This window comes from Podarcis muralis, chromosome 1 (assembly GCF_964188315.1).
Source record: "Podarcis muralis chromosome 1, rPodMur119.hap1.1, whole genome shotgun sequence".
NCBI classification, from domain to species: Eukaryota; Metazoa; Chordata; class Lepidosauria; order Squamata; family Lacertidae; genus Podarcis; species Podarcis muralis.
Genome location: NC_135655.1, coordinates 80,446,672 through 80,465,755, shown reverse-complemented (window position 1 = coordinate 80,465,755; position 19,084 = coordinate 80,446,672). Strand labels below are relative to the sequence as shown.

Here is a 19,084-nt window from a genome sequence, read left to right as displayed (position 1 = left end):
TCGTCTGCCAGGGGGCCACACCTCTGTGGCCAGAGGACCTCCTCCTCTCCAGCTTTGCAACCTACTTGCTTATTCACCTGCCTGGGTGCTCCTTGGCTTTCTGCAGCTAACAAGCAGGTGGTAGCAGGAGGAGGCAGAAGAGGAAGAGGGGCAGCAGCTGGTGAGAACTGTGATGAGGGGCTGGACTCAATGCAGAAGGGGTGTCTTGCCCAACCTAGAACTGATGCTATCCAACCACCAATTTTTCCCTGTATGGAAGGACATTCAGCAAGTACCGTTTCCCCATCCTTGCAGGAGACACCTGCCAAAAAAACCCTCCTCCATGCATTTTGAGTTGACAGGAGCCCCCTCCTCCTCTGCGCTGTTGAAACTTGTCTCTGTGGGAGGCCCTTCCAACTGCCACCTTCCGTCCTCCTGTCACTCCTCAAATATGCCAATAAGCTACAGGCCCACTGGTCATAAATCATTTAGGATTAGATTTCATATTACCAGGAAAAGTAAGACGAGGCCCCATGGAACTTCTCTCTGGGATTCTACGGGAGTCTTGTCAAGCACAGAATGTTTCTATAGGGAGTTTGGCATTGATTTTAATTTTAAAAATTCATAACGACAGCTGAAGAGCAAATCCAACACACTGAGCTGACACAAGCTGCAGCGGAATCCAGCCCAGCTGGGTGCAATTGCTACTGTGGTCCAGATCAAAGCCCTTGCTAAGTTAAAGATGCCACACTAGGAACAACCTGTCGCCTTTGACCCACATCTATGCCAGGCTTCTTCCACACAGAAACCACTTTTGGGGTTGGCATTGCAAAGATAATTCTACTCTTCTTTGCATTCCAAAAGGAATGCTGAGATGGACTTAAAAGGCCACAAGAAGGCTTACTAAAGCAGTTATCGAAACATTATTATAGATTTTGTGCTGGCTCACGTTTGCAAGTGACAGGATCAGAAACACATTGGGTGATTGTTTTTTTTAATTGAAAGTGACCAATGTTTCCATTCCACAATATAAATCTATCCCTGTATTCCCCACATGTAAAATGAAGTGACATAGGTTCACATTGCAAAAGTTCAAAATACAAGTGCTTGGATCCACAGAGGTCTTAAAGTACTTAAAGCTTCCCCAAGACACCCCTGTCAGGTTCCTCTGATTTCCGTGTCCCATTGCAGTCCCTGCCATTGCTGGATGTTTGTGTCTAAGGGATGCCGTGAGGTGGGAGGGAGCAGTCAGGAAGTCCCCATTCCACAGGTGCCATTCCTTTCCATCTTCTCTGGGCCCATCCCATGAACACTGTTGTGCTCTTCAAATCCCAGGCCCACCACTTTCGTTTTTTCATGCAACAGAAGCCATGCCCCCCAGAAGCAGGGCAACCGGTGTTGTTTTCTCTGTGACAAAACTGGCTCTTAGTAACTGATGGTACCCACCTTAAAGGCCATGTCCATTCTCAGAAGAGGACTGTGGATCCCTCCACACCAGATCTCGTTGCCTGAAAAGCTTTGCTGTATATATCTGATGTCTTAACCCATCACCAGCCACATCTCCATTTGCTATACTCACCCTTGGCCAGAGAGAATAATTTCCCCGAGGAGGTGACTTTCAAGAAGGCTGCACAGTGGCTTAAAGACAGAATGGTTTTGTCATTGGCTTGGGCATGGGGGGAGGGGGTAGAGGGAGGAGAGATACAGGGAGAACTCCTCTCTTATTTTTGGGTTTAATCCTGCCACCAAAAAGGACAGCTGAGCTGCAAAAGGAATGTTAAGCACTCACAGCAGCAAGAGCAGCTTTGCCAGGTCAGAGAACAGGTCTGTGGGACTTAGTCACAGTGGCTTATATCCCGGGATAATTAATTTGGGTTCCCCGGGCTCAGCTTCAAGGACTAAGACGTTAATGACACTTTGAACGTGCGGTTGTCGTCTTTGGCTGGTTGCCACTGACGGCTCTATCCCCAATTAATTTCTCTAATCCTTTTATATACCATTGGCCTCTGCAACGTCCCAGCAGTTAACCATATAGGCTACAGTGGTGGGGATTCTGCAGCATGCTGAGATCCAGGGGACTCTGGCGCCTCTTTGCAGTCCCGGTGGAAGAAGAAGGCAGAGGATGTTAGTTGCCCTCACGGCCAGCAGAGCGGAGGCGCTCATAGCGGATGGAGATCCAGACAAAGAGGACACAGGTTACTGTCTGAATCCCGGCCAGCAGGAAGAAATAATAATCCATCCGACAGTTGTTAATGTTCCCTAGGGGAGAAAAAGGGAGACCCATTAGTGTATACAAAGCAGGCTAGCAGCAGGGAGTCCCATTGCCAGGGACTGCAGCATTCACCACTCCAGGCAATTCTTTCCTCGTATTCTCTGTCTACAGCAGCCTCCTGACAACATACCTTCTTTGCAACCTCTCAGACACACCAGGTTCCTTTCTTGCCTACACTGCCCTGCCGTTATAACTCGGACATAGGCCAAAGCCCAGACCCTAGGAGGGGCATGTCAAGAGGCCCTTTAACTCTCCTTGCAGTCAGATTTTACCCGCTACTTGTAGCTAAAGGGCAGCAGATGTTGTATCACTTACCGAAATCCTCTGGGCAGTGCATCCAGCCATCGGCCGGCAAAGAGAGCAATGTCAGGAGGCCAGATCCTAAAAGTGATCCCACACCGGAAATGAAGAAGAAGAGACCCATGATGGCTCCTTGCATGGATTTGGGAGCTTCTGAGTAGGCAAACTCCAGCCCTGGGAGAAAGGAGTGTTGGTTAACCCGAAGAGCAAGGTACCAGCTATTTTTAAACCATTGTTCAAGGCTCCATAAACCACAGCAGTATTTAGGCTTCCATTGACCCCCTCCCAGCAGCTTTTCCCCTTGTGTGCAGTTCCAAGCTTGCTAGTGCCATAGAAAACTCTTCTGTGCTGCTTACCAGGAATGCTGGCAAAGATTTCGCTGATTCCAATGAGCAGGTATTGAGGGATTTGCCACCAGATGTAGAGCGGGGCTGCATTGTAAACATCCTTCCCAATTCTCTGTGAGATGGTCCCATTGTTGTTCACGTATTTCAGACGCTCAGACTCCAGAACACCTATTGAGCAGAAGCAACCTTTAGACCCATAGGAATGATGCATTTCACAGATGGGATATATTTAATCATAGGCCATGCCTCTGTGTGTACAGGACCATTTGCTGTTCCTTTAATGAGAGTATTCCACCAGCTAACAGCTTAAAAGAGAGCCATGTGGTACACTTCTGTGCACTTTCCCATTTGCCAATTAATGCTTCAAATGAATCTCCCCTCCTCCTCAGATTGCTGTTTCAATGAGTCCTTATCATGCCACAATTGCAAGAGGTGTAAATGGTTCTTTAAGGGTCATAATGACTGAGAGACAGGGAGTGTAGCACAAAAGGGGATCAGGAAAGAATGGAACATAAAGTTGCATGCCACCCCAATCTCTGAGCAGTGTGAGATTCCAGGGGTTCCATGTGCTTACCTGGTGCCTCTGTTTCCTTTTGTAAATGAGGCACAGCGGAGACTGTGGTGTCTTTATGAAATATAGTTATTTACACATATATGCAACCTGAGCCTACGATAGAGAGATTCACAACATTAACACCTCAAAAGGGTCTTGTTTCTCTCATAGCCATTGCCTTGGATTCAAGCAGAAATCAGCCATGACTCTCTCTCGCTCTGCCTTTCCAGTCTGCAACTTTTCCCTATTCTAGGTCACTCCTCAAAAAGCTCTGCTCTCTAAGAAACAGGCTTTGTCCTTCTCACTATCTAAGAGCCCCACCCATTTGCAATCCAGCACAGAGCCCCCTCTCCACTGCTTTCTTAATGGCTCGTCGCCTTTCCTTTGTTCTCTCTTGATGGTGATTACCTCACGAAGAAGCTAGCCTGGCTTATATTTTAATCAAGTTTCCTGAACCCTGGATCCAGGGATTAGAGGTGCCTGGCACCCACAAACTCGTTAGCATGAGGGAAGAATGGAACATACATGGTGTTTCAGTTATACGGAGGCGTTCCTAATTGTCCTTTCATTGTGAGGGCAAACCTGGCTCCTGACTCCTCAGACCATGCCAGGCATCTCATGACTAAACTGGGCTTACATAAGACAACCAGGGAAGCAGTACAGTCTCGCTCCCAGTCAAGACATTAAATGTCAGCAACAGCGTGAAGTTCTAGAGGAGTTTCCCAGATGCTGCAAATGTCCAGAACTGGGTCATTAGATGCTTCTGCAGGAATTTCCAACTGGCCTCCGGGTCGGGCATTTCTAACAAGGGGGAGAGCAATTTAATTCCCCCTCCCCTTGTGCTGGGCTGATGCAGCAATTGTCCTGCCCTTCTCCATCTTCCAGCCATGGAAGATGGCCCTGCTGCTCTACAAAGCCTTGCCAGGGTTTGGAATGAATCTATATCTATATATTGTGAGCATGCCCTGATGATGTCAACTGGCCACAGTAATGCTCATTAGGCAGAAAATGTGCTAGGGTAACATTGGCGTCTTTGACCTGGGGCACCCCTGCGCACACTGTAAGGAAGCAGCTATATGGACTGCACAGCCTGTGCTGATGATTGCCAGGCCTAGTGGGCAATCAGCACTGGCTAAAGCATCCTGACATTTGCATTGCAACCTGGACATCTGGACTGCAACGCTCGGGGCAGGTCTTCAGAAAAAATCAGATTGTATAGTCCTTCTAGTAGTAAGTGAGTAGTATGTATTTGTGTGTGTAAGGCATGACTGAATGCACTTTGTAACAAAGGTTCCCTTCCCAAGGAAGGATAACATGTCACAATGCAGGGTTACAGCCTAGCTTTCTCCCCAGGGTGCTATTTTTTAAGTACTGGTAACTGAGTACAATTTCCCATCTGCATTGTGAAGTAGTATAATCACAGGACAACTGTAATGCATGCTATTTCATGAAATACAAATCGATTCCTGGAACTGATAAAATAGCATTCCTTATTCCTGAAGCCTTGTTTCTGATTCTACTGGAGCAAGGTGGCTGATAAACCTATTATCTTTTATGCTTTGGGCTCAACTGGTTTTACTCTAAAAATAGGAACGGGGGAGTGCTTCCCTTATGAGGCATTTACTTTAGAATTGCCGTGCATTAGTCAATCACTTTCTGCAGGAAGCATTGCCATCCCGTTATTGTCTTCCTCTATTTTTCCTGTTATTCTTCCATCTTCCCTCAGAACACAGAATGCCAAGCTCCCCCCACCCCGCCCGAAGAATGGGAAAGCAGCACAATCTCCACATGTGCAGATGCGTTTAGTGCTACTCTTCCATCTTTCTTAAAGAGTGGGGGTTTGATGTGGGACAGTAACATACTGAGAGATTGAACCTGTCATTGCTCACATTCATTTATTATTTATAATATTTGTGGTGAGACCATTTTATTACTCTGTTTTTGTTTTTGTTTTAATTATCACTAAAATGTGTTTCCAGGGATAACATTGGGGGGGGGGATCCAGGAAAGAAAGATCTAGCATTATAACACTGTAATGTAGGGTCAGAACATTATTGAAGAATTGCGGCAGTATGGTGTATTACCCCTGTTATCTCTTTCAATGTTTTTAATAAAACTTGGAAAGGTGTTTTAGTGATATAATTAAAACATCAATTTAAAAAGTAACATGGGGTTATAATGGCACCCACAAGGGTTATAGTGAATGTGTGCTAAGTTTCAAATGGTTCCATTCACAAAACTCATGCCCACTGATGAGGACAGAACACAGTGAGATACATAAAGTCCATTGCAATTGCAGTGGTAGATACAATGGAAGAGCAATGATTGGGTGGCACTTGGAGCTACCCAGCGGTGGAGCAAGCCAGTTGGGTGCCTGGGGCGGCGTGCATTCCGTCCATGGGGCAGGACCAGCCGGGGCAGGACACTCTGTGGGGCCTCAAAGGAGTCTATCTGCCTCCTCCCCCTCAGCTGCCCCACAGTGGGCGGACCGTTTGGGCAGTGTGGGAGCCTGCGTGCACCCAAGCCACCGTGTCTCTCCCAGGAGAGATGCGTGGCTCGGGCACGCTGCAGGCCGTGTGGTGAGTGGTGCCTGGCATTTTGTCACCCCCCTCAGTAATGACACCCAGGACGGTCCACCACTACAGCACCCTCCTTCCTCCACCCCTGGAGCTACCTGCCTGCAGAGCCATAGCTAGGTGATCTTGTGGCCCTGGCAGAACTGTCCAGATTGCACCCCCTAGCCACAGAAATTTAAAGAAAAAGGAATGTGGGACAGAAAAAAATAGGGGAAAACAGGGCCCCACACTTCATATAAAGACCCTTTATTTAAAATCTTTTCTTATGAGGCAATAATCAATATTTTTATTTATGGACATATTTTTTAGCCAATTTTGTGTGTGCACCCCCTTGCCTGTGCCCCTGACAGGGGCCTTCCTCACCACCCCCTAGCTATGGCCCTGCCTGTCTGGAAGCGGTTGGGATTGATACAGATGAATGTATGACTCACCTGCAACAACAACTGAGGCAAGCCCAAAGAACATGCCTAGAGCCATCCTCTTCAGTGCTGAAGGCAATAGCTTCCTCTTTGCCAGGAATGGGTCTATGACCCGGTCCTTTAGTGGGACCAGGACCAGCAGAACCACCACATTAGCTAGAAGGAGCCAGGCATCTGGGAACTGGAGAGAGAGAGCACACTTCAGATATATTTACAGACAGTGTTGTTTTTTCTAGAAGAGGAGGTGCAGGAACTCACCATGAATGCCTCTCTTATTCTCTTATAATGGCTATGGTGCCCACTTGAGAGGTGCTGGAACTAAGTACCAGTGAGTTCCAGCTGAAAAAAGCTCTGCTTACAGATACCATTGACACTTCTATGGAGCTAGAGGATGTGGGAACACCTGTTTGATGGGATGTCCTGCAATAGGCTTGGATTCTATGGAGATGCAAATGGACTTTACACACCACCATACTGTCACAGTGAGTGGGTCCATGCAGAGTTCAGCAACACTTTCAACACCTGGTGTCATTGCTTCTCCCAAATGCTCACCCCTCACAATCCCACCATTATTTACTGTGCTAGGAATGGCTGCCCTGCTGTGGTAAGTGGGTTGAGTTGCAAACTGATGAAGGAACCACAGGACTGCTTCTGCTCAACTAACATTTTTGAATGCTCTAATCTGGTTGTGTCAACTGACCCCGACTGCCGTGGCCTATTGGTACAACCTTCAAAACATGTAAGGTAAAGATAAAGGTACCCCTGACTGTTAGGTCCAGTCATGGACGACTCTGGGGTTGCGGTGCTCATCTCGCTCTATAGGCCAAGGGAGCAGGCGTTTGTCCGCAGACAGCTTCCGGGTCATGTGGCCAGCATGACTAAGCCACTTCTGGCAAACCAGAGCAGCGCATGGAAACGCCATTTACCCTCCTGCCGGAGCGGTACCTATTTATCTACTTGCACTTTGACATGCTTTCAAACTGCTAGGTGGGCAGGAGCAGGGACCGAGCAACGGGAGCTCACCCCGTTGCGGGGATTCAAACCGCCGACCTTCTGATCGGCAAGCCCTAGGCTCTGTGGTTTAGACCACAGCACCACCCGCATCCCTTTTAAACATGTAGTGGCTGCCCAATATCACTGTGTGCTTTCTCACCCCTGATTATCATGGGTTGGTTGTATACAAGCAATCCAATTACATGATCATGCTTTTATCATATTCCCCACAACAGAGTGTTTTACAGAGTGTGCAAAAAGCAGAGTCCTGTTCATGGCAATCTCTGCGTATGGTTGGCTCCCTGCAAGAAGGAAATGGACCCACACATACATTTTTTCAACAGATTTCCAGAGACCACTATATGGATCATGGCTGCATATTCTAAGGTTGCTTTCCCCAGAATGAAGTTGAGAAACAGTAATAAAAGCACCACAGCTACCAAGCTGAGGAGATGGGCAAGCAAAATCAGAAAAGGATGGGAGGAGGGAGAAATCAATGCAGTTTAAGTCCTTCAAATAAAAGAGACTTCTTCCTATTCATGAAATAGAAGGGCATTCCCTTAAGAAAGAAGTCCAAAGCCAACATGAATGCCTGAGTTCTGTTCCCAAAATCCCTCATTCTCTCCTGCATATGCCTCCCATCCTTACTCCTATCTCAACTTTCCCCTTAGCTTAGCACAACACAGTTTGGGGCCTGAGGGGAAGTGGAACAATTTCTCTTCTGTTTGTGGTGTCTGAGGCCTGTTATCATTGCCAGAGTCACATGCAGCTTGTCAGCAGCTATTCTGCCTATAAAAACAGGGGTTGTGCCTGGGCTGTTGCAGAGGAGGAGGAATGTTGCTCTGGGCAGAACCAGGCTGTTGCTTTATGTCCCTTCCCTGAAGAAGCCCTGTTGTTCCTTAACACATTCACCACAGGATCAGCCTCTTTATTGGAGCTGTTGAGCACCCATATCTCCTCCACTTATAAGAGACATTTGTTGTGATGGGTGCCACATCTGTCACAATGTGACCCAAGTCACCACAGCTTGTCCCCTTCTTAAAGCACAGAGCTTGGCACAAGCTCTGTCGTCTGGGCTGGACAGTCTTACACCATCTTCTCAAGGTCTAACGAAATCACACAGCATTGTTTTCATGGCCTACCGTGTAGTGACCATCTGTGGCCACTGAGAAAGCACTGTTGTTCTGCTGACTCTTCTGAAAGATGTTGGGGATGTAGAGGTGCAGACCCTGCAGGTAGTAGGTTGACTGCATCTAAAACGCGAGACAAGAGGAATGCCATTAAAGGTATATATGCTCAGCGAGAAAGATCTCGAGTCTTTGATTGACCCCAACCCAGCTGACTGTCAAGGTCTAAGCCAGTGGTTCCCAAAGGGGGGGATTAGTGTGTGTGGGGGGGTGTTAAGAGGCAAGGGGGCAGCAGGGAAGCACTGGAAGTGTAAATGACAATCAGATTTTGAGCAGCTGATATATCTGGATCAAGCTAATCAATTTCGTTGAATTAACTAAACTAAATAGTTAATACTGGATTTTTAATAAATTTGCAAATAATTGTTACTGCTTTCAATTTTATTGTGTTATTATCTTCCTTAGTGGGGCATGCAAAGTACTAATAAAGCTTCTCCTATGGTAGAGTAAGCAGCACTGGGAGTGAGTTTATGGAACCAAAAAAGTTTGGGAACCACTGGTATAAGCTCTGTGGTGATCAAATGTCTGGACGTCATTGGCAATGCCCACCACATACAGACAACTATTCTTGTGTTATTCCTTGATGTGAAGAAATAAGGAAACAATTTCGCACCAACTTTACAAACAGATGAATCTGTTGTAAAATTCAGGAACTCTTAAATCATTGTCAGTGATAACAAGTCTCCCTGAAACTCACAAATAATGCATCTAATAAAGCCAGCCAGAGCTGTTTAAATCCCTGATCATATTAAATGCCAATAAGAAACATTTAATGTGTTCTCTCCCTGGTGGCTAGATATGCAGATCTGATTGTATTTGCATATTCGGCTGCCTCTGCTACAAAAGTGGAAATTATCACCCAAATCCTGTGCATGGTACAAAACCCCCTAACTTCTGTCCTATAAAGCAGCCAGAACCATGAAGAAATGTCTCTTGAGGCCAGAAGAGGGTTTAAGTAAGGGAAACAAAAACACAGGAGTGGGGTCACAACTGCAAAAAACAAACAAACCCCAAAACAACTTAGTTGAATTTGCAATAAACTCTTATTCATCCATTGCAAGCAAAGGATATGTTGCAGACCTGAAACACTAATAAAGTACGGAAAACAGGAACGTAGGGCCCAAGTTCTGGTCTGAGTCCCATTATGCAGCCACTTAGTTGAAGCTTTGCAGGCAGAAGGGCCAGCTTCTCCAGATATTTGAGGGGGCCCAATGCGATCTCCTGATGTCATGTGCATGGCCCTCTGAACATTGAGGGTCCCACCCCCTCAAAAAAACCACTGAGGAGCCCCGAAATGCCCTGGCCCCCAGGAGTCACCCAGAGAACCAAGGCACCAAGGCACCAAATTTTGGTGGCTATGTTTACAGGCCTGGGTCTGGTCAGTGCTTGGATGGGAAGAACACCTGGAGGAGAACATCTGGGGAGAACCCTTGTATGCCACCGTGAGTTCCGTCATAGAGCAAAGTCAGGGATGTAAATGTAGCACATGCCTACACAAACTAACAAACTTTGAAAGTCCTTATAAATAAACAGATGCACAGGGTTTTATTTGATGTGCCCTTATCCATCCATGGGTCTTCAATACACATTGGTCTCCCAGCCATCTGCAGGGCAGATGCTGCAGGAACAGTGAAATTCATTATCTGAGCACCTCAGGGATTGGTTGCCTTATAGTTGGCCAATCAGATTTAGCTACATGATGACATCACAAAGCCAACCACAGCAAGGGCACCTACTTTTACTCAGAATGAGGTACCATTTCCCCACTGTTTTGCAGACCTATCCCCAGCAATCAGTGAAAGTGTGTCCAGGTGTGTTTGATTACATAAGAGGCCATGTATTCTGTGCAATGTGTATCCTCGTCCCATTTTGGTGCAACTCTGATTTTAATTATGAATTGGTTAATCAGTTAAAAGGCATATTATTAAACGGATTCATTAAAAAGAATGCTAGGGGGAGGTAATCTGTAGCCCTCTGTTGTTGGATTCCAACTCCCATTAAGCCCACCCAGCATAGCCAACAGTCAGGGGTGATAGCAAATGGAGTCCAGCCACACCTGGAAGTTCCCTATCTCTGCTGAGATGCCTGGTGACTTGGAGAAGGAAGACCTCTCTCAACAGCTGACTTAGTGCCATAGCACCTCAGAGTGGATTAGCGAAACCGTGTAGTATGGAAACACCATGAGCTTGTATCAAAACAGACATCCTCCTAAGCAATTTTTAACATTTAGAATAATCTGTTTTATTGTTGTCGCCACGCTTGCTCCTTTTCCCTCGCAAATATCTCTTTGGGATAAATGGTTTCACATTTTCCTGGCAACCTACTCACCTACAAACAAGGATTTATGACCTTGTTGGAAAAAATGTACGGGAATAGAAACACCTCTGCTTCCATAGCTTTGCTTTTAATGTGCATTTCATTTCACTTTATAGTAACTGCCTGTCAACTTTACAGCTGTGCTGTAAAAGCCAACAGGAACCAAGGGGGAAATGAAACAGGCAGACACCCTGTTTTTTCTATAGCCCCTCCTTAGGGCACCAAGGGAAGGGGGTCACCACAGAAATTTCCCATTGCCAGATTTACCATGGACCATATGGTGCAGCTGAACAAACACAAACATTATTTACACAAATATATAAAACTAAACGTTATTTCCCATCTTTCATTTCATTTCAAAAAATAAATTTTATTTTATGGTTTTTTATTGTTCATATTTTGAATTAGATATAGAAGAGGGAACCCAAATCCTTTAAGTGCTTAGGGCCTCTAAAGGTCCAAATCTAGCCCTGCTAGGAACCTTGCAGTCTGATCACCCTATGCAAGTTTGCTTGGAACTAAGTTTGGACTTGAGCCCACATGAATGCACAGTGGGTTGCAATCCTAGTTGAATTTGCTTCCCTGCTAAGGATGGGGCAGAGCTTATGTAGGCCAAAGACCAAGCTTCATGCTTAGTGCAAAGTGACCAAATGGAGAGAGTTCCTGTACCACACTATTACTATTATGTGCTATTATTATGAAAGTATGAAGTCACACATGGTTTAAGAACATTTTGGCAATGAAAGGACATCCTTTAACCTTCCACTCCTTCTAACTTCAGCCACTAAACCAGGTATGGGGAAGCTGTAACCCTCCAAATGTTTTGGGACTCCAACTCCCATCAGCCCAAGCCAGCATGGTCAACAGTCAGGGATGCTGCGAGCTGTAGTTCAGCAACATCCAGAGGGCCACAGCTTCCCCATACCTGCACTAAACGGATCAGGGCTTCAGACCAGAATTGGGAAACAGTGCCATGCCCTACCTGGAAATAGACCATCCAGTACGGGATGAGAGTGAGCAACACAGGTAGGATCTTCATGATCACTTGGAAGTTGGCAATATTCTCATGTGACATCCCCACAGGCTGGGTCCTTGGGCCTGGAAGTGAGCCATTAGCCTCGGCTTCTGACTGGTTACTGTGTGTTCTGTAGATAAAAGGAACAGCAAAAGTGTTTCAGGGCTTTTATAACATGACCAGGGTCACACTCCAGGCTTCAAATGAGTTCTTGTGGGCTTCTTATCCCCAAATAGCAGTTTCACTTCATTTATAGGAATCAAGACTGTTATTACAGAGCCTGAAGTGACATTTCCCAGAACTCAACAACCTGTTCAACGTTGGACAAAGCACCCATCTATTTCCCACAAAGACCACAGTCCCTTTCAGCCTTGGCCCTGGGAGTGCATTCCTATGGGTTGGAAGTAGAGTGAGAATTGTTGCTTCTCCTGCCCTGCTGTAAGGGATAGGAAACTTGGCACCAGATAACATAGAGGGCCACAACTCTCATCAGCCACAGCCAGCACGGCCTATGGTCAAGGACTGTAGTTCAACAACATCTGGAGGACCACATGTTTCCCATGTTTGCTGTAAGGAGAGTTCTGTGGGTGGTGAAGCATATGCTTTGGATGAAGAAGGTTCCAGGTTCAATTCCTGACATTTTTAGGCAGAGCAAAGAAAAACCCATCCGAAACTTTGGCAAACCTGCTGCCAGTCAGTGCAAACAATATTGGGCTAGTCCATGAATGGGGAACCCTGTAGCCCTCCAGGTGTTGTTGGACTACAGCTCCCATCAGACCCTTCAGAAATGGTCTGTAGTAAGGAATAATGGGAACTCAAACACCATCTGGAGAACCATCTGGAGAACCCTTGCTCTCGAAGGACTAATGGCCTGACTCAGTATCTTATCTGGCAGATTCCAGTGCACTTGGTGAGTGAGAAGCATGCATTGCTTCACCTACTGCAACTGGAAGATACTTTCCACCCTTCTTGAGGGGTCTTTTTATATGGTCCCTTTCCACACAACACAAGTGGACCAACCAAATAATATGAGAGCTCCCAATGATTTCAGGGCTCAGCTTCACTAGTCACATTTTCACTGTGCTTTTTTCCACTAGATTATGGAAAAAAATAGAATATTAAATTAATTAAGAAGCTATTCCCTTAGGATAAGTTTATGTGGCCTTGTCTCAAAATGCAGCAGAATAAAGAGGTCAAATAGGCTGTATTACTTCAGACTGTAGCAGGGGATGCCATTTAAAAAAATTATTTTGTTTGTGTGTGTGTGTTTTTAAGAAACTCTCTGAAAGTAGAAAGCTAGCATCATAGAGAACAGACCAAACAAGAACCATTTTATCTGGTGGACCCTGTTTTTTTAATATCACCCCCTACTTGCATCCTAAAGTGGTAAAGTCCATAATTCCCTCAAGATTCTGCCATCTCATTTGCTGTATCTGTACACCTGCACTGTGTTAATGCCGTCTAGGTAAAGGGTAACTCCTTGCCGGAAGGTAATGCTTAACCCTTTCTGACTGATCTAAAGAAGTTTTGTTTTGTTTTTTAAACCAGCTGCTACACACATGCTTTTTGAGTGGTGCTCATGCCAGTCCCAAGCGCATATCCAGCACTGTTCAGAGGAAAGTTCCATAGGGTAAATGGCCTTGGCCAGCCGAAAGAGATATCCTCTGCTTTACCTGGTTTTGGTGGTCATCTTCTGGATTGCTTGGCCACAGCAGCTTTTCTGGAGGGCCAACTGGAACATGGGGTAGACTTGACTGCCAGCCGCAGGCTTTGTGACAAAGGTGGGGGCAGCCAGGAGGAAGACGATGATGGCCAGGGCCAGGCAGCCAGCAGGGATGGCATAGCCAATAAGGAAGTCCACATTCTGCTGGATGAAGGCAATCACCAGCAGAGAGATCACAGCCCCAATATTAATGCTCCAGTAGAACCAGTTGAAGAAACGTCGGGTGGCATCCCGGCCACGGTCCGTCACCTTCAAATTTTTAAAAGCACAGGGGAGTGAGACCATGTTCTGACAGACAAGTTGCTTGTGTGACTTATCCCTGTAAGAATTGTCTCCATGTGACCAACAAGGGATATATTTAAAACCTGAAAGACATTGGGTCCTTTCCATCCAAGTATAAGTGGACTAGGACTAGTAAACATTTACAGGGGTTGATAACTGTTGTGGTCTTATTTGCAAGGCTGATGTGCACACATGGAAAACTCTTTTGTGGGATACCACAAAAGATATTTGAATGAGGTGCAAACCAAGGGGGCCCTGAGGTCGATTTTGACAGAGGCAGCTGTATCCTGACACACCAAACCCTGGTGAGGAGAAGACTTATCCACTGCAAGGGAGGCAAGGACTCTTCTTCTTGGCTTGTGAACAATTATGGGGAAGTGGGTGGGGTAGGACAGCTTTGATGAAGATGCACAAAAACTGGATGGTGGGTGGGAGTTTGAGGAGGAGAGCACTATATCGTCTCTTTAGCATCTCCCTATACCACATTTTGAGGGTGCTGGCTTTGGAGCTACCAAGTAACTGTGAAGACGCAATCTAAAAACTAGAGGTGATGAAAGGTTAACCTCGAATGTTCTGGACAAGGTGGGACAATCAGTACTGCAGGAGCTACACTGAACCTCTCCTGCATTATTTTTTTTTTGGGGGGGGGGGGCAAAGCCATTCTACTGGTCTGTCTACCAAGCCAGATTTATTCAGAAAATAAATTTCTTACATGGTTTCTATTTTTCAAACTCCTTTTGAAGCTTGGCCCTTTTGTTTTCACGAAGGAAAGAGCTATCAAAGGCTACCAGCCATTATGCCATACGCTCCAACATTTCTCCGATGAAAATAGGGATGTCCCATTCCATGATAATTTTATTATTTATACCCCACACATCTTACTGGGTTGCTCCAGCCGCTCTGGGCAGCTCCCAACATATATAAAAACACAATAAAACATTAACATTAAAAGAAACCTTCTCTATACAGGATTGCCAATCTGGGATCAAATCAGAATCCAGGACAGCTTCTCTAAATCAGGGACGTCCCTGGAAAATAGAGACACTTGGAGGGTTTGTGATGGCAATGCTCTGACTCTGCAGGACAGGACTGTTGTGTTCCAGTCTTGCTTGTTGGTTGGCTACTGTGAGAACAGAATGCTAGACTAAAATGGGTCAATGGCCTAATCCAGCAAGCTCTTTTTGTGTTTTGTTGGGGAATTTCAGCTGTATTCTGGAGGATATTTACCAAAATGGCCTCCTGAATTTTGTTATCCATTAAATGTTGGCACAGCCGTGGATCTAGCTTTAATAAGAACACAGCAAGCTGGCCGATACCAAGTAAGGCCACTTGTCCATCTAGCTCAGTATTGTCTCTACACCAGTTGGCAATGCCTCTCTAGCATTAAAGGTCTTTCCCAGTCCTACCAGATGCCAAGGATTGAACTTGTGACCGTCTGCATGCAGAGCAGATGCTCTGCCACTGAGCTACACCCTTCTATCATTTAAGATTTTATTAAACAATAAAATAGTGTTGCTTAATATAGTTGAAGGAAGCAATGGGCTTGGCCCCTACTCCTTCCAGTCCTCTCTTAGCCCACTGCTTCCTTCACCCACCAATATCCAAAGCTGGGAAGCAGGTCATAAAACAAATAAATAAACCCACCAATAATATTTGGTAATATTGCCCCCATCCCCCAATTTTGCAACCCACAAATAGCATGGAGAACTTGGGGAGAATAATCCGGTTTAGCTCTAGTTCTGCCACAAGCAGACAAGTAGCTCCATTCTAGGACCAGGATAAGGGAAATTCAATTCGCTCTCAAGGGGGAAGGAGAAACTGCTCTTCCTCGTTCTTTGTAAGGAGCTCAGTCAGGAAGTTGCCTAATCGCCTACAAATTTGAAAGACCCCTGGCTGCAGATGCTTTTACACATGTTTGTTTGGTTTTAATGGTGTTCTGGGTAGAAACTGAGCATGGCAGAAGTACTGACCCTATTGGTACAGACATCAGAAACCATTCTCATGCTAAAGCCCTAAATCTGGGCCCCCAAATACCTGAAAGAACGCCTCTTTCCCTCAGAGGTTTTTTTTAGGGGGGGAGGGGGTTGGAGACCCAGGAGAAGGAATTCCCTTATCATGGAGGAGGCCTCTTCATTACACAACTTTTGCTGAATCCTGAATTTGGATTTTCTGCCTTTTCACAGCTTAGATGTTTATTTTGAAGACCTGCTATATTTCTGTGATTGCAAGTTGTTTCAAGTTGTTTTTAACATTGTGTTTTAATTGTTATAACCCACCCTGGGATCTTAGGGTGAAGGGTGGATTGTTGTTAGTATTATTGATGATAATAATAACAATAATTCTACTTTTAAAAAATGAAAACGCTTTTATTGTTTTTTTCCAGAAAATATCACATAGAAAGATAAAAGCTACATTTAATTGAAAAACTACTGAAGAAGAAGAAAAGCCAGCATACTGAAAAAGATGCTTTAGTCAGGGCCCCTACTTTAGAAGTCCCTCCCCAGAGACGTTTGTTTTACACTGAGCCTGTTATCTTTTCAGCCGCTGGTAAAAACTTTGTCAATTTCTGGAGGCCTTTTCTATTTTTGATTTAATTCATTTAGGTTTATGTTGCGTTTTCTTATACTGTATTGCTATTGCTGAAAATCTGTACTGAAAAGCAGGATATCATGTAATATGCAAAAATAAACTAAAATAATGCATTCTGCTTTGAACAAGAGTCAGGAGACAATGAGCCAAAGGCTGCATATATACTTTGCCTTTAAAGCACATCCAAAATACATGATTTCCCTCAAAGAATTCTGGGTTCTCTGGTTTCCCCCTCACAGATTTACAATTCCCAGCTACCTTTAATAAATCAAAGTGCCCAGAATTCTTTAAAAGGAAAAAACCCAAACCATTTCGAATGTATTTCAGAGGTATTGTGTTTACTCAAACAACGTATATTAAAGACAGAAGGAGCCCATGAAACAAGGAGCAAAGTGCACCGGTATCCTTCTTGTTTAAATAGGAAGGGTAGATGTGAGCTCAGATCTCTGCTTACCTGGTCAGCGCCAAATGGTGTGAGGTTGGCTTTGACAGAGCTGATGCTCAGGGCCAGGACCAGTAGACCACTGTACATAACAGGGGCACAATATTGACTTGGCAATTGCTGGTTGCAGTCCGTACTACCATTTTTGCAGGCGGGTTGTACTGGGTAAGTTGGCATCTCCCCGCACAGCCAGAGCCGACTATCTTGCGAGGCCACAGCTGGCAGGAGGCAGGCTGACAGCAAGTAGAGCAGGAAGCTGAATGCGATGGTCCAGTAGCGGCCCAGGTAAGCATCTGCAAGCCAGCCCCCGATGGGCGAAAACAGGTAGGAAGCCCCCAAGAAGAGCAACGCTGCACGCGAAGACTGGGCGCCGCCCCAGTTGAAGTTGCTGCTATTGAGGTACAGGACGAGGTTGGAGACGATGCCAAAAAAAGCGGTTCGCTCCAGAATCTCCACCAGCAGCACAGCAGCACAGGCAGTCTTCCTGCCCTCAAAGGGAGATGTGGCAGGCCTGTCAGGGGCCTCCTCCTGCCTTATGAGGGGCTTCCGCTCCTCTCGGGCCCCCAGCGAGGCCATGCAAGCCCTGCCTTGGGATCCGAGTTCTTTATCAGCCTGGCTACCTGCCTATTCTCTCGGCCTCTCCCTTTCTTGCCCGTGTCTTTTCCTCCGAGTCTTTCTTCCCAGGGATCCTCTTTCTACTCCAGAGCCTCTCAGTGCTCCTTGCACTTCCTCATTTCTCTGCTCAAATACAGATGTCATATGACAGCTCTTTTCTCTGAAAGGAAACTTTCATTTTCTGCGAGGCAGAGCTGGTTCCCTTTTCCCATGAGTCACAATCATATTTTCTTCCCTCCCACTTTACAATCTTTCATCCCTTCTCACAGCGGTTTTTGAAACAACAACAGCTCTTTAATCCATTTATCTGACTTTAAAAACAAAGCAAAACTGCTCTTTGGCTCCCTCAGCCACCAAAAGTTTAGCCTTTTTCTATGAGGCTCTCACAACTAGATGAGACGAAGGAGAATGGGCAACTACAACAGTACCTCCCTCCCCGCCCCGGCCAACACACACATGAGGGCATTTTGCTCAAGGCTTTCCCAAACCCAGGGAATCCCCAGGGGGAACCAACAATAAGCAGCTCCCTCCAGATCTCCATATTTGTCTCTCCTTGTGTCCCAGGAATGCAGGGCCTTTTTCAGTCTACAGGCAGAATTCGTTTTTGAGCAAACCTCCGGGAGCCAGTGATGGGAAGGGCCAGAGACAGACAAAGTGAGCAGAGCAATTAATGCAAATGTGTGCCTTTGTACAGCAGGCTAGTTTCTACACACACACAGTAGTGGCTGACAAGTGGAGCTGCATGCCTTTCTTGACTTCCCAACGCCACATGTTGCTGCTGGTTACCAAGAAGGTAAAGGGAGCCTGGCACGGTGCGGTGCAGCAGCAGAGCCAATCCGATGCACACTGCACCGTGCGGAGATCCCCACTGACTTCCCCCTTCACCTCTTGGTAACCTGCAGCAATGCATGGCATAGGGAAGTCAGGAGAGCAAGGCACCCATGCAGCCCTGACGGATGCTACTGTACACACTCACCTGCCCCTCTCTGCTCTCCATCCAGACAAGCAAGAGTCATTATCATACCTCAAGGAGACATTTGCAATCAGGCAGAAAACCTCAAGGGGTGTGTAGCTGGAGAGAGGGGTTTGGAAGTGTCCTGAGGGCTCAGTGTTACCTATGGTGATGCACATCTGCTTTAGCTCATGGCAGGCCAAAGAGAGGTGGTCTGCCTCAATAACAAGGCCTAGAAATGATTATGTTCTTCATTCCTTCCCCTCTGTTGATGAGTCAGCAAAACACCCTTATTGCAGCACTCTGGACAAGAGCTCTCTCAGTGGGACATCCCTCATTGGGACATCAATCCATTAAGCTTCCTCATAGCTGCATGATGGAAATCAACAGAGTGGGACAATGCTCACTTTCACCCCTAACCTGTGAACGCAAGTGACCCCAAAGGAAAGAAAGAGAGGAATTATTGGTCCCATATACACCAGCAATGTGTATTAATGTTCTTGAAAGATGGACTTTTAGGGAAT

General features: G+C 46.0%; 1 protein-coding gene across 1 annotated transcript; it reads right to left on the bottom strand.

Moving 5' to 3' along the window:
* Positions 1-956: 956 nt before the first annotated feature.
* Positions 957-17,747, bottom strand: SLC15A3 (solute carrier family 15 member 3). The gene is made up of 8 exons (XM_028737528.2): positions 17,006-17,747; positions 13,631-13,929; positions 11,925-12,087; positions 8,582-8,692; positions 6,459-6,627; positions 2,908-3,066; positions 2,567-2,725; positions 957-2,238 (listed from the first exon to the last, which is right to left on the bottom strand). Exons 1-8 carry the CDS (start codon positions 17,567-17,569, stop codon positions 2,105-2,107), a joined length of 1,758 nt encoding a protein of 585 aa, XP_028593361.2. The 5' UTR covers positions 17,570-17,747; the 3' UTR covers positions 957-2,104.
* Between the last annotated feature and the right edge of the window lie 1,337 nt (positions 17,748-19,084).